At 41.0% G+C, this 14,568-nt stretch overlaps 2 protein-coding genes across 3 annotated transcripts; one reads left to right on the top strand and one right to left on the bottom strand.

Moving 5' to 3' along the window:
- Positions 1–799: 799 nt before the first annotated feature.
- prr5a (proline rich 5a (renal)) lies at positions 800–9,931 on the bottom strand. Its single transcript, XM_088379021.1, has 11 exons — positions 9,589–9,931; positions 7,665–7,795; positions 6,514–6,639; positions 6,296–6,376; positions 5,665–5,713; positions 5,163–5,220; positions 4,901–4,992; positions 4,345–4,485; positions 4,071–4,206; positions 3,608–3,886; positions 800–3,279 (listed from the first exon to the last, which is right to left on the bottom strand). Exons 2-11 carry the CDS (start codon positions 7,793–7,795, stop codon positions 2,996–2,998), a joined length of 1,377 nt encoding a protein of 458 aa, XP_088235147.1. The 5' UTR covers positions 9,589–9,931; the 3' UTR covers positions 800–2,995.
- Positions 8,490–14,481, top strand: rad52 (RAD52 homolog, DNA repair protein). 2 transcript variants are annotated; one of them, XM_088379023.1, is made up of 10 exons: positions 8,490–8,630; positions 9,260–10,885; positions 11,020–11,121; positions 11,309–11,402; positions 11,516–11,583; positions 12,269–12,387; positions 12,460–12,535; positions 12,987–13,195; positions 13,333–13,490; positions 14,083–14,481. In XM_088379023.1, the coding sequence occupies exons 2-10, from the start codon at positions 10,835–10,837 to the stop codon at positions 14,355–14,357; spliced, it is 1,152 nt and encodes a 383-aa protein (XP_088235149.1). In that variant the 5' UTR covers positions 8,490–8,630; positions 9,260–10,834; the 3' UTR covers positions 14,358–14,481. The 2 variants fall into 2 exon arrangements, with proteins under 2 accessions (XP_088235149.1, XP_088235150.1); XM_088379024.1 differs by having other exon boundaries at positions 9,402–10,885.
- Positions 14,482–14,568: the final 87 nt, after the last annotated feature.

Genomic DNA, 14,568 nt, shown 5'->3' on the forward strand with positions numbered 1-14,568 from the left:
TCACATATCAAACAGCCAATCAGAAAGTGGGGGTGAGGTCGGGTGTGGCACTTTTCACTTTCAGTTAAGCTTTGACCATGATTTTTCCCTAATGAAGTGGCCTGTTATTAGGAACACCTGAAAATGGCGGTGTACCTAATATAGTGTCTGGGTGACGTCACAGATCAAACAGCCAATCAGAAAGTGGGGGTGAGGGCGGGTGTGGCACTTTTCACTTTCACTTAAGCTTTTTCCCTAATGAAGTGTCCTGCGATTAGGACACTTCAATAGGTACACTTCACGATTTGGTGAACGATTCTTTTGAACAAATCTTTTGAGTGAAGCAATTCGTTGAACAATTCGTTTGAACGAATCTTTTGCGTGAACCGATTCTAAAGATTCAGTTCACCTAAAACAACTGGAATGCACATCACTAACGGAAAGTCGTCAAATCAAAGAAAAGTGATTTGAAAACTAGAAAACACTTGTGATTTTATAGAAAAAAAACCAAAAACAACTTCTGCTTTTGTAAATTTTTCTTTATAAACACATTTTCTATCCATTATCTAGTTTATCTTTTTAAAAAGCATTGCATTGCATTTTATGGTGTTGATTCAATTTTCTGGAAACAAATTTTGTATACGTACAAACTGTTTACTAGCCTATTTTGGATTTTGTTAGACATATATACATATATTTTTAGAATAAAATAATGGAATTTTAAAATATTGAAAAGGTCAGAAAACTAACAGTAAATTGAAAGCAGGAAAGTAATAATTGAATAATTAAGTAAATATAACAAACACAAAAACAAATGTGATAACCCACATTTGAACATTTTATTCAAATCTACATTGTTTCATACCAGGCAAGTATAACAAATTAATATAAAGTACAACTCCATAGATTGTCCCAAAAAAGTAAAGTACAAAAAGCTTGAGGTAAAACATTTTTTTGTTGTAAAAGATCAATTTTAAAAAAGCCCTTATTATTAAAAGATTCATATCATGACCACTTAACATTTTCCCCCTTAGCTATCTGAAAAACTAACAACACACTTGTATTTACAAGGTGCAAAATACAGTGTGAGACAACATTCAGTACAATTGTCTTTTGAAATGTAAACAATTAAAAAAAGTTACCATCTGTACAGAGCAAAAAAACAAACAACAACAATAAATCCAAGAACACCATCTAGAAAACAACTTTTTCCCTTTGGACCTCTACAAGCGGCAACATTAGAACAGCCTATTAGCCACATTAGCATAAAATGTTGATCAAATGCAAAAATAACATACGACACATGTTGAAAATGGTACGAATGTAGAAAAGCGGAATGCTTGACTGAGTGGAAAACCCTTGAGTCATTTTTTTTTAATTAAATGACATTCTTTTTTACATTCAGAAAAAAAGGATGATGTGATCCTCATTGGAATGAAGGCGCTCATTATTATTATTTCACTCAATGGTAAAACACATGTGACTATGCATGGAGGCCTCTCGCCACTTGTTTGTGAACACAATGCCCATTGCCTAGTAAAAACAATGATTTCAAAATGATTTCATCACACAGACTAAAAAACACACTACACCTGCAGCATTGACAATCATTCTCTCTCCCATGGTGTTTGAATGTTAGTGAAAAGTACATGAAAGACTTCCGCAAAACTTTGGAAGGAGGCGTGTCAAGGTAGAAAGGTTTTGGACAGATCCTCAAAAAGGTGCTGATGCAGGTTTTTGTAGGCAACCACTATGATGCAGGTTTTTGGAGGCAACCACCAGGAAACATTTTGATTATGATTTTAAAAGCGTGAATTACCAATTTGGGCATTTTGGGGGAATTTTTTAAAAGCATACTCATATTCTGTAGTTGCTTTTCTCCAAAGCATTTTATTAAATTTGTTAACCTTTATAATGGAGTACAAATCTTAAAAAATGTGTTGCCTTTTTCGAGACTGGTATCTCTATTTTGATTCTTTTTGAAAATTTCTTTGTTGTATCTCCAATTCACATTTAAAAACCTGAATCGTTATATACAAGCACGTTTTGTCAAATTTTGTAACATGTATTCTATTTATAAACCATGTATTCCTTAATTTAAAAAAAAAACATGCATCTGCATTTTCTTTTCTTTTCTTTCACATCCAGATTCTGGCTTTTTTTTCCTTTCAAAAAACTTCAAAATTGATTTAGCATGCATCTAATTTTTTTGTAATTATTCTTTAAGGCAAGTATCTCAATTTTGTTGTTTTGTTTTAATAGGCACATAGTCATATCTTTTTTTATGAAAAGGATGTACAAGCACTTTTTTGTTTCATTTTTTTGTGTTTTATGTTAAAGCATACATCTGCTGTTCTATCTTTTTCAAAAGCATGTTTCTAAATTTTGCTTATTTTTTCAATGCATTTTTTCTTGGTTTTCAGAAAAATAAAACACCTCGACATTTTTTCTCTCAATCAAGCAAAACGGGTGACAAAAATACAAATGTTGGAAGTGCATGCTTTTCAATGGCCAGTGACCACACGCATCTTCGATCCACACTGTATCCCTTGAGAATGTTTTGCGCAAAATGATGACTGTTTCTTTTTTGTTTGTTTTCTTTTACACATGTAAACATACCATCTAAATAAACAGTCATTGGATTTTTGGTCACTAGTTGTTAAGAGTTTGACATTGGTGGAGGTCTGTGTTCTTTTTTTGGTGGGGGATATGAGTTTTTACGGTGTACAGGCAAGCTTGAATTTAGAGTTTTGCGCACGTAGTACCGTGTTTTGCCACAAGTTGCAATTGGATACCATAATATCTTTGCAAAATTCAGTTTGTCTGGAATGTATCAATGAACAAGGGTCCACTGCTGTTTCATGCCATTAACTTTTAGACTTAAATTATTTCATGGAAGTAGCATAAATGGATGGAGGAGAGGATGGATGGATTCAAAGCAATGAAATGTACTTGTTGAAGTGTACGAACATTAATAATCACAAGTGTGTGTGCATGCGTGTGTGGGTGCTCGCAGCTACACTGTGCTTTGCCTGCTCTCACAGCCGTAGTGGAGAGCTTCAGAGGAATGAGGCGGGAAGTCGATGAATATCCCGTCCGAGTCGGAGTCCGCCGACTGAAGGACTTGTCCGATAATGGTTTCCGGGCTGGATGACTCGCTGAGTGGCGAGCAAGACCCCGCATTGCCGAGGTCAGTCACGGTGGTGGTGGCCTCGGTGCCGTGCAGAGCCCCTGACGAGTGTAGGATGGATGAGGATGATAGCGGGAGGTCCATGGAGGCGGCTCCTGTCTGCATCATGCCTGTCAATCACATTTATCAGGTGATAGGGGCATTATAGCATTTTTGTTCTGAGCATTGGAAAAGCTACCTATTTGAGGATTCTTTGTAATCCTACACATGATGGCAAGTGATACGGTGGATATGAAAAGTCAGCATAACCCCGGTTTGAATGCCAGGTTTTTGTGATAGCAGCCTTTTGTTCCGCCGCTCACTGACATGTGAAAACAGTGCAAAGAGGGCGTTGCCAGAAGTATTAAAAAAAAAAACATTTAGGTGCAGCCGTCTTTCAGGATTTTCATTCTTGTTGGTTCTGACTGGCTGCCGGTAACATAACACATATAAACATACCTTTGAACTGCGAGCCCACGCATAGCCTGTTGGAGGCGGAGCCGGAAAGCTCAGAACTGGCCGCCAGCTCGGCGTAGTTCAACTTCTGCTCCTCCAGGCAAGAGATTATCTCGCAGGCCGAGTGTCGACGGATTCCTCCGCTCCCCACAGAGCCGCAGTCGGCATCATACTCGGCCACGGGCGTGAGGAGCAGCGGGATGTTGTAGCTTTTTGATCGGACGACCGGGTTCTTGGACAGATGCTCGGCAGACTTGGACCAGCCCCACTGGAAGCGCTTCTCTAAATGAGCATATATAAACAGTTGTTTGAAAATGCTATATATATTTTATAATTATAATTGACAAATATAAAAGACTTTTTTTTCTTCAAAATATAAAATTAATTTCTTGAAAACAAACTACTTTTTCCTTTTACTTCAATTTATATCACCATTAAATACTCCCAAACTACATACTGGCCTCACCCAGAACACAGCAGTGGTCCTCGATGTCGTCTCCAGAGTAAAGCCCATGAGTGCCCAAGTAGGGTGAGACCACCTTCTGGACCAGCGACTCCAGCCTCAAGTAATCCTCATTCACGCCACGTGATTCATGAACACCCTGCAGTGATAACATCAATATTCTTCAATACCACACACAAAATTTCATTTTATGGATGGAAAATAAATTTTTTTTCCGTCACAAATGTTGTTGTCACATCCCATCTGTCAAAACGAGCGTTATCAAGAACGGTGTTACCTGCAGGATGAGCAGCATCTGAGTTACGGAGGGCGGCACTCGTGCCCGGGGCCGGGACAGGGCGTCCTCCAGCTTGACGCTCAGTACGATCGTGCTCCTGAAGTGGAGCAGAGCCAGCTGACGGACAGATGGCTCCTTACCCTATGCGCGACAACAGCAACAAAGCTCAGCAAAGTGGTGAATTTGAAAAAGAAAGAAAATAAATAAATAAATAAATAAATACATTTTAGTCTCACATTTGCACTACTGTCCAAACAGATTTCAGGCTTTATGTGTTGCTTTGTCATTCTAATGTGCCCAGATCTTTCAGAAGACAAAATTATGTATGATATATCAGAATGACATTGTTTATGTCTTGTTATTAGTTGATTGTGACCTACTTTATATAATGCACGTGACACGGTTGCATTTATGTACAATATTGAATGGTTTCTATAATTGTGCAACATGATAGTGGTGGTACTAAGAAGTGGATTAAGACCCCACTGAAGGCCCAGGTAACAAATGCAAGCATTTTCTTGTGATTGCTGATTATCGTCTTGAAATGCCGGCCTACCTGGACTGGATGGAAAATGGCCTGCAGCATGGACAGCACATCGCAGAAGAAGAAGTCCCACGTCTCGGCCAAAGAGTCCAGTAACTTCTGACCTGCAAGTTGGCAACGGAAATGACACACAACGCCTGCTCCTTATTTGGACTCTGAAAATGTGTTTGTGAGCGAGTTGCGTCAGAGTGACATTATGACAACATGCTATTAAGATAACCATGAACTATACTATATTATAGTCGTGTATCACTTTTAGAGGAAACATATGTACCTTCGTAGAACCTTATTTTGTCCCTCAGGATGACCATACCCTTTGTCAGCAGCTGGTTCTGCAACATGAAATGAGAGAAGAAAATAAAACGTCTGCCACCAACGTGTAGAAGTGACAGTGATTCCCAACTGAAAATGATGAATACATATTTGTTCATTTATTTATGTACTGAAGAGCTTTGTGTTCAACTAAAAAGTGTTATGAACCATGATGTGATCAGAATTTCATCTCATGGTGATTGTTCCTTACGTTTGAGATCCATATGTGGTAGGGGAAAATTAGTCAAATACAGAATTTTATTTTTCCACTGTGTAAAACTATTAAAAATATATATTTTTCTATTGGTCTCTATACAGCAGATTTTCACGTATGGCGGCCGGGTCTGGAACAATTCCCCCGCCATACACCGAGGCTTCGCTGTACGCACCTTGGCTCAATAAAGCTTCAGAAACACTGGTCTGAAGATTTCATTATGATTATGCAGTTGACCTACTGGGATTACCTGAAGGTATTCGGTGAAGAAGGAACCCAGCTCGGTCTTCAGCAGGTGCCTGATGGAGGAACATTGACTTTATTAGGTGATTTAAGGATGAGCAACCGGCACAAAACAAATGTTTACTTGTCTTTGCTACGTTACAAAAACGGGACATTGCATCTCTTGTTTATTCGTGGGGGCGTGCGTGTGTACTTTACTGTTTCGTAATGAGAGTGTATGTGCGTTAGACAACTGGAGTGTGTGAAGATAATGACATATCTGCCGTGAACACATGGCACATAAACAAGCGTCGTTAACATAAAGTGGTGAGTCAGCACAATTTGAAGAGGAATTTTAACAACAAAAAATGGAATGAAAAAATTCACAAATGGGACAAAAGTACGCTTACTGTACTTAACTAGAAGTACACCTAGTTGTATTTGTTTTTACAGTGTTGTTTTGACTTTTGAGTTCAATATTGTGTTCTTGTATCGGAAAGCAGCTTTACACATTGACATGAATTGAAATGCCATTAATCTGTTCCAACACCCGAAAAAAAACACCAACTATTTTTTTGCGGTGTAAAAACATACAGTAATAGTAGAACTAAATAGTAGTTTATGCATCTTAATTCAATTCATTTCATATATAAACCTACCGGACGCCTTCGTTGAGAACGTAAAGTTCATTGTCGGCCAAACCTTTCTTCTGGAACACTGCAATGACGGCATTGTGGATGCTGTAAGGACACACAAACCCAACTTTGGACGAAAGTTTTACAAATTATCTAACTATTTGAAAGAAAGAGATGGGCACTTGTGCGAGGAAGTGTGCCATACGTGACCCAGGAATGGGTCAAACCCCAACGGGACGTACCTGTTCCAAGTGGCGTTGGCTCCAGCCCTCTTCTGCTTCTCGCCTCTGTCTTCCGGCGAACCCTTGTCACTCTTGGCCAGCTCGCTGAGGCTGGGCGAGCTCATCAGCTTGAGCCGGTGCAGAGTCCTCATAGGAGTCATAGAGGAGGGGCGACACCAGTAAGAAAACCACACTCGGCAACGTTTGCAATAATAGACGCAGAGGAAAGAAAAGATGAAAAGTCAGCGAGAGAGGAAGCCGCAAAAGAAAAGTAGGACAGAGTGATGAGAAATGGGAAAGTAGGATGGGCGATGCCCCGAGGTCTCAGAGAGGAGGAGAGAACAGAGGGAGCAAAATGGGTTGCCAAACAATACTGGCATTGATGCCAACAAATATTTATGCAGCACACAGATGCCAGTGCGGTGTAGGCAGCAGCTGAGCAACTGTCACTGTAAAGCTGGGAGGAAGAGGAAGAGAGCTCGCATGGCTCATTGAAAACACAAACAAGAGCAGGAGGAAGTTAAGATACAATAAAGGCGCTCCTCCTGCTTTGTCACGACTCATGCAATAGGAGCAACGATTATGTACAAGGTAGCAATGCTATTATAAAAGCACTTTGAAGCTTGTTTGCAGTGTGGGCTACATTCCACATTTACCCATGATACACAGAGAAATTTCTTTTAAAAATACTTTTTAAAAAATACATGATGGAAGTCGAGTCAAAAATCTCCACACAGCCTTGCTGGATGTTTGTGTAAATGTTATCGGAAATCACAAACTGAAAAAGTATAATACCATTTGGGGAAAGCTAAATTAAATTCAGCATATAAAAGTTTTTATTGACACCCAAATGTTACATTACCTATTGATTGTTGAAGTTCTGTTATAATGTGTTGAACCGGATTATCTTGCATGATGTTATACTTGTGTACAGATGAGATAAATGAGCCAATAATATGATTATATGGGATGTCGTGGTCCCCTCTCTTTATTTAGATTGACTTGTGACTTGACAACACTGGACTGGGCCTTCACTGCACTGCTTGTGTAAGCTCAAATGGTTTCGACTTGATGGTAAAGAGATGCGGCGGGATTTAACGGCACACGGATAAGTAGATTACCCAGACTCCTCGACTTTAGTGACCATTAATCTTGACGCGTGAGATGCTCACCTCCTGATTGGATGCTCATTGCCAGCGTCCAAGTCCGGGCTCGGGGGAGGCGCCGAGAAGGTGCTGAAGTTGAGGGAGAGGGGTCGGGGGGAGGAGCGGGAGGCGTGCCTCCGCCTGAGTCCATCCAGCATCTCCATAGGGACAAGCATAAATGTGTCAAAATATGCCGAGAGCAGGAACATTTCTTTCATTCATTTTTTTAATTATCATTTCTTTCTTTTCTTCTTCACATTTTGTTAAAGATCTCTCAAACCTACTAAGCTACTTTATTCGGTGAAAGTTAAATACAGTAGTTTTCACAACACAACTGATTATGCTTGTTTTGAACATAAAACACATTCAAAGACAGTAATGGAGAAGTCATATTATGGAAAATAACTTAAATTCACAAATAACCTACTTTATCAAAAAATGATGTCCAGAAACTGGGCTGCACTGTTTATTTAGCCGCATAGCAGTTAAATTATTTTGTAATACTCTATAATATATATAATAATCCCATTATATCATGTAATTCCCCCTGCATTTGGTTATCATTTTTTATTCAAGATTTGAAGAGAAAAATGTGGTGAGTTTTTTTTTTCTAGGCGTCATATGGATATGGCCTGTGGGCCTTGAGTTGGGCGACTGTGTTTTTAAACAGTAACTGTACGTGTGCAGTCTTGAGCTACAATATTGTCTGTTATTTCCACATTGACTGGGAGAGTTTTGCAATATTTACTCAACTTGCGCTGCCAGCTCACCACACACACACACACACACACACACACACACACACACACACACACACACACACACACACACGCACACACACTCTGGCCAAAACTAAAAGCATGTATGTGCATGTGCAGCATGAGAAGAAGGAAGGTCGTAAGGCATCTACATGTTACTACAGAGACAAAACTCTGTCCTGTTTGATAACTGGATGCTAATGGCTACTTAGTTACAGCAGATACAAGTTTCAAGGTACCGTATTCACTAATCCGAATTAGAATGAGAAACTAGAAGAATAGAAAATTGCAATTAATTTCATGAAATTTAAAGGAAATTTGCTATATTTGATATATAGATTCCTTAATTTAAAATTATTTGTCATTGTTTTTGGGGGGGCAATTTTATGTAAGAAAAATATGAGTGATATCGGCACTAGGCACCGGTATCAATGACTAAGTTAAGATTTGACTAATCATACTGGTATCGGTCTAAAGAAAAATAAAAAAAGAGATAGCTTAGGTACATGGGTTAATGCATTATGGAGAGCCATCTGATCTTTTATTTACTTGTCTTGATAAGGATTGAGGCTACTATAGTGTGTGACACTGTCTACTAGCACAGTTTATTCGTAGAGTTTAATTGTCTATTACTAAACCATACTAGGATGGAGCCCTACGCCGGATACTATTAAGGTTATGGTCGTCATGACGCTTCTTTTATTTGGGTGTCTCTCCATAGAAACGCGCCACCCACTGATCAGAAGTGTGAACAACAGTCTGGGATTTATTTTTTCTTAAAACAAAAACTAACGACGCACTCTTATTTCAATGCCTCTCCATACCTAACATAACACGGGCGTGTTGTCATGTTTTGAATTAAAGGTGAGGTTGGAAGCCAGCAGAGACGCCACGCCAGTCTGGAGGGGGGACTTTCTGCAGCCCTCCACCCCCGTTCCCTTCTCCTCTTTGTCTTTTTACGATAACATTTTTACGATCACCTCACAAGATTGCTTTCCCGGCCTAGCGCAAGCAGTCTGCGACCCAGCCCGTTGTGATTATTCAACACAAAATGGCCAATCAGACTGACGCGCGTGCAAACAACAATCCACGTTGATCCCAGAAAAGGAATGTTTAAAGGTGTTCCCCACACACAAACACCTTAAAATCCATTTAAAAATGCATTACAGTGAATCTAAAGTTGCCACGCTCACCGTTCAGTATCCTGTCGCCTGGTCCCAATCGAGATGACGCGTGCATACAGCTCCGATGTCAGGTCGGTTCCGTCCGGGCTCATTGGTGGCTCACCGGGGCTCGATCCGCCGTATGGAGCTTCCAGTCAGGCATCGGGCGGGCTATGGGTCCGGTGTGTGGTCCTTTAGAGGGAGAGGAAGAGGGGGAGGTAGCGGTGGTACGGATAGTGTAGTGGAAGAATAGGGAAGACCGCGGAGGACTCATTCATGAAGCATGCGCCTCAGACCGCTCTCGCGCGCGCGCCCTCGCTTTGTTTTGACGAGATACACGCGATCCCGCTGCTGCTACCACATGCACGCGCGGCGGTGTCTATTTAGGCAAGGGGAGGGGGGGGGGGAGAGAATAGTGCTGTGGTTTACGAGAGGAGACGTGGACGAAACAAACAGAAGGAACAGTTGCGTACGCATACAGGCGCGCGCGCCCATACACGCGCGCGCATGCACACGCGACCCTAATCTGCAGTATTACATGCAGCCATCTGTCACTGCACGCGCATATTTTGAAGTGTGTGAAATAATTCGTTTTTATTGATCAAAAATCCTCTCGCTGTTTTGCTTCCAATTCTTCTTAGAATTACAATTGAAATCCACGGCCCCGTGCATTCATGTTTGCAGCACTTGTTTGCGTGTCGTGTGACATTTAATCTGCTCTTATTGGATCAGAGGCGCACATTTAACATACTTTAAAGATCAACAACAAAGCGGAGTTGTTGGTTTAAGAGAAGCCTAGTTCCCATTTGTAGCAGTATTTTGTTAGAGAACACACGTGAGAAGATAAAGAACATTATCAATGGTCAAGATTGATACAATAACTCCATATTGATTCAGTGGCACGATTAAAGCTTTATTTTTCTAAATCTTGAACGGACCACAAATCCAATTTCTGTACATGTTATCTGTGCGGGAAGTGGGAATGTCGAGATAAAATAAAAATGAAATTCACGTCACTGCGGGGACACAACAATAGTTCTGGGTTACTTGATGTCACACACATTTGTGAACCCCCCTCCCTCTTCGTCCTCTGGGTTAGTCATGCATTTCGCCTTCCTACCACTTGAGGCAGTAACGGGGCATTCAAAGCGTGTAAAGATGAAGCCATGACGAGCAGAACAAGATGCCGCGCCATGAATTTTGAAATTTTGTATTTACCTGTAGCTTCACTCTTCTGATTCTTGTCATTTCTCTTTTCCTCCGGCGCGATTTTAAAATGTCCAACATTTCCGAGGAGAGAATGTCGTCTCCCAAGCGCTTCGGCCAGGTATGAAAGACATGACGAAACAATTTAGAAGAGTTTCTCTTCAAAATGAACGTGTGTACACTGCACAATGGAAAGAAATGCAACTATTCTCACTTATTTCTACCCCCAACACACACGTACACACGACATGTCAGTGTGCTTACACAGCCGAGGAGCAGCAAGCTGTCCACAATGCACTGCGACAGAAGCTGGGGCCAGAATTTATCAGTACCAGAATCGCTGGAGGAGGACAGAAGGCATGTTTTTAAGATAATACTTTTTAAAAAAAAATAGAGTTGTGCATTCCCCTTTCCATAATTTAAAACTGTTTGATTGCATTTTCTTTTGAAGTAAGCGTTTTAAAATGTCCCTGCATAATAAGTCCCTTAAATAGCCTGCAAACAAGAGTGGCTTATAGCAGATTTCCCCATTTTATCGTTGAAGGTGTGCTACATCGAGGGCCACCGTGTAATCAGCCTGGCCAATGAGATGTTTGGATATAACGGGTGGTCTCACTCCATCTCGCAGCAGACCGTCGGTACTGGATACTTCTGTCTCTATCTGTCTTCTCTGTTGCCATAGTAATCTGTTTCCATGGCAACCGCCATGCTCTGTATCTTAACCAACACAGCCTCTTGTTTGCCTTTGTAGACTTCGTGGACCTGGTTAACGGGAAGTATTACGTAGGGGTCAGCGCTTTCGTCAAAGTACAGCTCAAGGTGAAGAATAAATTGCAATCACACCCTATTCACTTTATGGGGGCCTATATAGTGGGTTTGCCATTTTTTAGTACAGTTTGAATCTAGTGAATATACGTAGGTTATCCCATGTCCTGCATAGTGTATCCCACAATGCATCTTAAAATATAGTGAATAACTGACAGGCACTAGAAAAGCGATATATCCCATTATTCATTGCGTTGTCACAAAATATTTTTGATGTAAAGAGAGCAATGCGTCACAACATCGACTCACTTAAAATGCTTCCATGTGCCTCACTCAACCTGTTTGTTGCATGTTTCTTTTTTTTTTTTTAAACAAGAATAGCACTGCAGTTTCCAGAAAAAAACCCCTACTGTTCCATATTCATAGACATAGGTCCGCAGCTGCAAATCTTTTGTACACCTGGCTGGCATTATTGCTATTATAAATCCCTCCTTCAGTATACAAAAATCAATGTTTACACTCAACTTAAAAGTAAAAAGTTATTGTATTTTTTTCCAATATTTAACTTTATTTATAGAACACTAAAACAACCCAATAGTAAAACACTCCAAATGTATTATTCATTTGACTACATAGTCTGCTACATAAAAATCCTACATCATGATTAGGGGCCCCGGCCAAGTGTCATTCATCCTGTGACGATCATCATACTGTGTTTATGTGTCTTGTTTTCTGCCAGGATGGAGCGTTCCATGAAGATGTGGGCTACGGAGTAAGCGAGGGACTGAAGTCTAAGGCTTTGTCCCTGGAGAAAGCAAGAAAGGAGGCTGTCACCGATGGCATGAAGAGAGCACTCAAGTACTGACATGTTACTGTTCAACTTCACACAATAGTTGCTGTCCGAGTTTTTATCTCTTGTTTTGTATTTAGGTGTTTCGGGAACGCCCTTGGAAACTGCATCCTAGACAAAGCGTACCTTCAGGCTATTAACAAGATCCCTAAGCAGGTAAGAGACATTGGGGATCATTCATTTATTCAATAACCACCATATGGGAATTTTTATACAGTATATGGTGGTGACATTAAAGTCACAGACACTAATGTAGAGCATGTGTACGGCGACCCCAATTGGACTTGTTTAATAAAATCGATTCAATTTTCATCCTATTAAGTGATCAGATAAAAGTATCCTTTCCCAAAGTATTCAAAAGTTGCAGCCCTTGTCAGTTGATCGACCTTGCCCAATAAATATTCAAACAATAAATAGCTTTTACACAACCGCCATTATTTAAAGTGCCTCTTATTATCGTTCAGATGCTCGAGCAGGCTTTTCCTGATATTCCCTACACGTTTTCATAATCAAACTCTGAAGCAAACCACAACTATGATTTGGCCCGCAATGACAAAAACAAATGGACAGAATGTATCCTTTAGAGAAGCTTTTTCCATGCACGTAGCCACTGCCCCCTCTGGACCCGGCTCAGACCAAGCGCTCGGAAAGCGAGCCCTTCGTGGAGAAGGCTCGTTTCTGTAGCCTGCTGCAAGAGAACAAACTGAGGCCTGCCATCATACCACCGGAGCCTCGAGTCAGCAACCAGAGAGAGCGCTACTCCGAAACACACACCCTTGACGCTCAAGACGTTCAAAGCGAAGGCGAAAGCTCAAGGTAAACACCCTCAGCCCACCTCTGTGCCAACCCCATCCATCTCTCATGTCACTTTTGAAGAAACCTGGAGCAAACATGAAGATTTAGGTTATTAATGTAGGTCACTCATTCTGATTGCCCACCGCTGCTTTTCCCAGACAGACGTTAGCGACGTCAGAGTGCCACACGGACCCCAAGCATCTGCGTAAACAGCGGCAGCAGGAGCTGCAGCAGAAGTTCCGTAGGGAAATGGAGGCAAAGAGGCAAAAGCAGGACAACCAGGCCGAGAACGTGGAACACCTCTTCAGAGAAGGAGGTGATTGAGTCAGTTGATTGCTTTTTTTTATTATTTTTTTTTTAATCTTTACTTGCGTGATGGCCTATCTGAAGCTTGCTCAAAAGTCAAATGTTCGCTTGAAACACGGTGCATTTAAAACCTAAATCTGGAATGTTTTCCACAACAAGGCTCTCAGTCCCCGTTTACGTCAATAGTTTCACCTGAGATCCCTTTTTCAACTGCAGGTGGCAGTCTTGTGCATTTAGGAGCTCTGAAAGCAGTCATTCTGGTGTGGTGTGGTCTTAGTGAAAGTCATGTAGGTTTGGTACACAGAAATGATACTATTTCATGACTTTAGAATTTGATGCTGATTGTAGCTGTCCATTTCTTTTCTGGTAAAAAAAAAAAAAAATAGTGTGCTCTTTTTAAGAATGTTATCTTTATCTCATTTCCTTTTGATTCAGGCCTCGTTATTATTAGAATATTCGGCGGGCAAATAATAATAATGAGCTGCAACCTTTGGATACCCCTAATTTAGATACTATATGTGCCTTTGTGAGTACATTACAATGCCATCATCCTGGTCAGGTATGCTCGCAATCTATCATGTCCAACCTGTCGTCCTCCGCAGATGATCTAGAACTCTGGAATTTCAGCCTGAATGGAACAGTGGAGCCGGATGTCCCCTCGGGGGCGTCCTGCCCAAGCACGCCCAGCAGACACACGATGCAGACACGCAGAAAGACGCCACAAAGGTCTGCCGTGAGAGCCCCCGAGCAGCAGCAACAGCAGTCGCAAGGCAGAGGTCACTCGGGAATGCATCAAGACAGACTTCCGCGTCAAGATATAACTTCAAGTCCGTGCCGGGCAGGGCAGTTTATGAAAAAACGCAGACTGGATACATGATCAAGACCTCATTCATTCATTCCAATTTTAGTGCTTTTTCTGAATTCATGAGTCAGTGCTTCGATGCACTGCTGCTGCATGTCAAAAGGTTGTACGTTTTTGATGAATAAAATAACATTCATAATGCTGTCTCACTGGATTAATTGGAAATAAGTATTCTGACTGCGTCAAGCACACAGTTTTAGATTAGAAGTATGGTCAATTCTTTGCT

The sequence above is a fragment of the Syngnathus floridae genome, chromosome 6 (genome assembly GCF_059516105.1).
Source record: "Syngnathus floridae isolate MCC-2025c chromosome 6, RoL_Sflo_1.0, whole genome shotgun sequence".
In the NCBI taxonomy this organism is placed as follows: Eukaryota; Metazoa; Chordata; class Actinopteri; order Syngnathiformes; family Syngnathidae; genus Syngnathus; species Syngnathus floridae.